At 38.0% G+C, this 4,438-nt stretch overlaps 1 protein-coding gene across 1 annotated transcript; it reads left to right on the top strand.

Moving 5' to 3' along the window:
• The first annotated feature begins 2,412 nt into the window (after window positions 1–2,412).
• Window positions 2,413–4,438, top strand: LOC140760424 (tetraspanin-15-like). Its single transcript, XM_073097360.1, has 2 exons — window positions 2,413–2,940; window positions 4,030–4,438. The coding sequence occupies exons 1-2, from the start codon at window positions 2,413–2,415 to the stop codon at window positions 4,345–4,347; spliced, it is 846 nt and encodes a 281-aa protein (XP_072953461.1). The 3' UTR covers window positions 4,348–4,438.

The following is a 4,438-nucleotide window of genomic DNA, read 5'->3' as shown; positions in this document are numbered from 1 at the left end:
CCTTACATCTTTTGCATGTATAGCCTTCTAAAATCTCTTTTTATATGTATAAAAATAAATAAAAAATTAGGGGCGCAAACAGGTAGGCCTAAATCTGATGTAGTTAGATTCAATTTCCTTTTTGGAGTTTTATTTTTTTTGGATGTCGAGATGTGCAAATTTGTATAGTATCGGGATAATTTTATGCGGATACGGATACGGATTGAAAAAATATTGATATAAAAGTTTGATTTTATATATTTTTTATATGAATATCTAGTTTAATATATATATATTCAGTTATTTATTGACTATTTATAGGTTAAAATAATTATATCACAAGTACTTCTTATGAATTAAGAAATTGAAAGTAGATATATCTTATATCCATAGTTATACGTTGGAATTTAGCAAACATGGTAATTAGGAATGTTAAAATAAATAAGCGGCTAGAACTTGGTTGGGCTGAAGTTTGGGCTCAACTCGTTTTGAGTTGAGCTGAACCTAAGCCTAAATTAAGGATCAATTTGAATTTTGAGCCAAAGCTAGCTTGCTCAAGCTCGACTTGATAGGCTTGGTATATAAACTAGCCTATTTCAAACCCTAATCCTAAAACTCCAAGCGCCAACAGACTTGCATCTCACTTGCTTTGATACCTTTTCCTTCTAAGCCATCAGCTCGACACCTCCTCGTCGTTCTCCATCGTTGGCTTGCCTCATCCTCGTCCTCTTCCTCCTTCGCCAAGCTGCCTTCTGATCATTTTGGTCTTCCTTCTCCTTCAGCAAGTTGACTCCTCCACCTTCTCAAGTTGCCACCTCGTCGTCCTCCTCCACCTCCTCCACCTCCTCCATCTCCTCCTCTAATCAACCTCTTTTGTCGGCCTTCTCCATCGGCTTCCTCCTTCGTTAGGATCCTCAAGCCTTATCCATCGACAAACCTCATCCAATCATCCTTCTTTAGCAAGATTTTTTTCACACAACCCTAATTCCAAATTCTCAATTTCTTTCTTAACTAGCCAACATCCGTCGACACCGCTCACTCTTTCACTCTCTAAGTCACTCTGCCTTCGAGTCCTCCTCCTCTACATGAGGATCTATAGCGATATTGATAGTAGCGTGAAGTTGGTTTATTTCGCTTGTGGTGTTCTCAAGAGCCTCTACATTGTTAATGAGATCAAGAGATTCATTGTGGAAGAAGGGGTTGTTAATGTCTTCACCAAACTCTTGAGATCAAAAAACGAGGTGTGTCAAATCTAGGCCATAGAATTCTTAGCCACTATTGCTTGTGACGACCCGGCCATGAAGCGAAAGGTTGTGCAAGAAATGGCTCGGTATGTGTTAGCTTGAACAAGATTCAATAATATGCTCAATTCATACTCGAGTTCAGCTCGGGCTTAGTCTAACTTGACTCAAACTGAGCAAAGCCGAACTAATAGGCTCAAACTTAATTAATTTCGAGCCGAGCCGAGCGTGAGCTAGAGCTAAGTCACTCAAGCTCGGCTTACACCCTTAATGCTAACTAAGTTTACTATCCAATCACTATTCATATCGATACATATATTATTTTACCACTATCTGATCTGTTTACACCCCTAACAAAAAAAATTTATTTATTTTTACAAGGGTACCACTCATCAAATTTCATCAAGTTAATGGTAAAAGGACATAAATACTCTTATTCCTATTTACCTACATTTCTCAAAAAGTAAGGTCATCCATAGCTATATCCATGTACTTACATGGTAACTAAGTTTACTATCTGATCACTGTCTCATTATTCAAAAAAATAAACATAGATATATTAGTTTTTCACATGGATACTGCTCAAAGATAACTGACCATCAAATTTCATCAAGTTAACTGTAGAAAGATAGAAATACTCTTATTTATATTTACCTACATTTCTCAAAAAGTAAGGTCATTCATAGCTATATATGCTTGTGAATGGTAACTAATTTTACTATCCAATCACTTTCCATATCTCAAATGTAACTGGAAAAAGATAAACACATTTTTATTCTTATTCTTATTCTTACTTACCAACATTTCTTTCACATAAGGGTACTCATATCTCAAAAACTAAGGCCATATCATAGATAGGGTAAGATGAAAAAATATATAAATAAAAACCTTAGTTAAAATGCTAGAGTGGATTTCCTATCTTTAAGTAAAATAGGTCTGTGGTTGGTTAATCTCTCATCTAATTCCATCTCCTTCGCTCTCTCTGCCACGCCACTGGCCTCCAGTTATCCGACTTATCCGTCGGATGCCATTCCCGCGCATTCCTCCCCAGATTTATCCGGGATCTTGACTGAATACTCGAGATATCGGTTGTTTCGCGCTCTCTCTCTCTCTCTCTCTCTCTCTATTCTACCACTACTAATACTACTACTTATTCAACTTATCCGCATCTCTTATTCCCACCCTTTATTCCATGGCATCATCCGAAGAAGCTCCCAAATCCCTCCCCCCGCCCTTCTCTCCTCCTCCTCCTCCTCAGAGAAGGAAGCTTAAGCTCCTCCTCCCGCTCTCCATCTTCTCCTACTTGGTCTCCGTCCCCGTCCTCGCCTTCGGGATCTGGCTCCTCGTCACCCGCGGCTACGACTGCGAGGACCTCCTCCGCATGCCCAGGACCCGGTTCGCCGCCGGCGTCGCCCTGCTCGCCCTCTTCCTCGTCAGCAACTTCGTGGTGCAGTACGGCCACAAGTTGCTCCTCCCGGGTCACCTCGTCCTGGCGGTCGCGCTCGTCGTCATGCTCATCGTCGGGCTGATGATGGCCGGCACGTTCGCCATGGAGTCCCGGGGGCTGCCGGCGTCGCCCATGTGGCTCAAGTACCGGGTGGCCAATAACTTCTACTGGGCCGGCGTCAAGGCGTGCGTCTACAACAATGGGATATGTGAAGACTTTGCGCGACGTCTTGCGGAGAGCAAGAAGAAGAAGAAGAAGATATCCTCCGTAGAGGTAACATTATACTTCTCATTTCATTTTTCTTTTATGCATCTTAAGAACTAGATGATATTAAGAAATAAGATTCTCTCCTTAGATCTATCTCTCAAGGATTAAAATTGACCTTTTATGTCTGGCCTTCTGGATTGATGCATTTTAAGATGTTGTATTTGTAGCAGTAACATAAAATATTAAAGCATCAAATGTTCATCAATTTTCTCTCTAAATTATAATAACAAGAATATATGTAACACCATTCCCTTCCCTTATTATAGAAGATTGATCGCTCAATTGAAATGGATGTCAAAATATATCATATGAACATTGATTAACATTTTGAGGCATAATTTATACGATTTATAAATAATATTCTATTCATGTTAACCATTTAAAAACGCATCCCAGTACACTAAATGGCATTTCTTTTGCAACTATCCAAGAACATTTTAGAAAAAGAGAGTTGCAGCACGTCTTCTTTCAACAGTTAATTCACTCTAAGTCTTTCTCTTAATATAACCAGAAGAAATGCTCAGAAAATAACAGCAATTATGAAAAATTATTTCAGTCATTTAGTTGCTAGATTCACATAAGGAGATTATAGATGTTACAAGGATGAGGTATTTCATAGTGATCTACACACAAAAATATATTTTACCTCCCTCTATCCCTCCTCCCTAGCCAAAATCTTAACGTGTGCTTCGAGGAATTTTGTAATTCTAATTTGATGTGAAATCAAAATCAAGAGATTTTCTGTCACAACTAATAGTGGAGATAAATTTATTTTATAAATTATTAAATTTTTATCTTCTATATTTTATTTTTGTAATGATCAAAGCATAGAAAATGAGAATATTGTGAGACGAAAAAAGCACAAGACAAAGAATTATTTACGTAAAAAAATTTACTTTTCTAATTATTAACCGAATTCAAAAAAAGTATTTTCATCATTTTATATTTAAATTAGCTTTCATCACATAATTACATATTTTCAAGAACTAAGAGGTTTAAGTGACACAAACTATATATATATATATCTTTTCTCTTTTCATCTTTTATTGCTGTTATCAATCCATTATTACTAATACTATGTGTGTGAGATTTTAGTCTGGGTGCTGCAAACCACCAGACTTCTGTAAGATGGAGTACGTGAACGCCACCTACTGGAAGCCTGCATCTAATGGCGAGATTGTTGAGTTCTCGGAGTACGAATACATTACGGATTGCCAAACGTGGGGCAACGGAGCTCGCCATCTTTGCTACAATTGCGAGTCATGCAGAGAAGGGTATTTGAAGGCTTTGACATCAGGGTGGAAGAAGATCGGTTTGTTCCTCGTAGTCATGTCTCTCTTGCTTTTTCTCGTCCATGCCGTGCGTTTCACTCTCTTGATGGCTGCTAGGCATGTCTCAATAATTCATAACTAGCTAGTTTGAGATGAAGTTATTATTATTATTTTTTTTAAAAGTGTCATTATTTATATATTTGATGACTGTCTTTGAAGTTTATTATAGTGGG

The sequence above is a fragment of the Typha angustifolia genome, chromosome 5 (genome assembly GCF_048772165.1).
Source record: "Typha angustifolia cultivar Huaian chromosome 5, ASM4877216v1, whole genome shotgun sequence".
NCBI lineage: Eukaryota > Viridiplantae > Streptophyta > Magnoliopsida > Poales > Typhaceae > Typha > Typha angustifolia.
Note: the sequence above shows the minus strand (reverse complement) of the source record. Positions and strands in the feature narration are given on the sequence as shown.

What these genes read in the sequence shown, in the direction of transcription:
- LOC140760424 (XM_073097360.1), top strand. Translation starts at nt 2,413, where the DNA reads ATGGCATCATCCGAAGAAGCTCCCAAATCCCTCCCCCCGCCCTTCTCT. An exon ending in AGAAGATATCCTCCGTAGAG is followed by an intron (nt 2,941 to 4,029) that starts GTAACATTATAC and finishes GTGAGATTTTAG; the next exon opens with TCTGGGTGCTGCAAACCACC.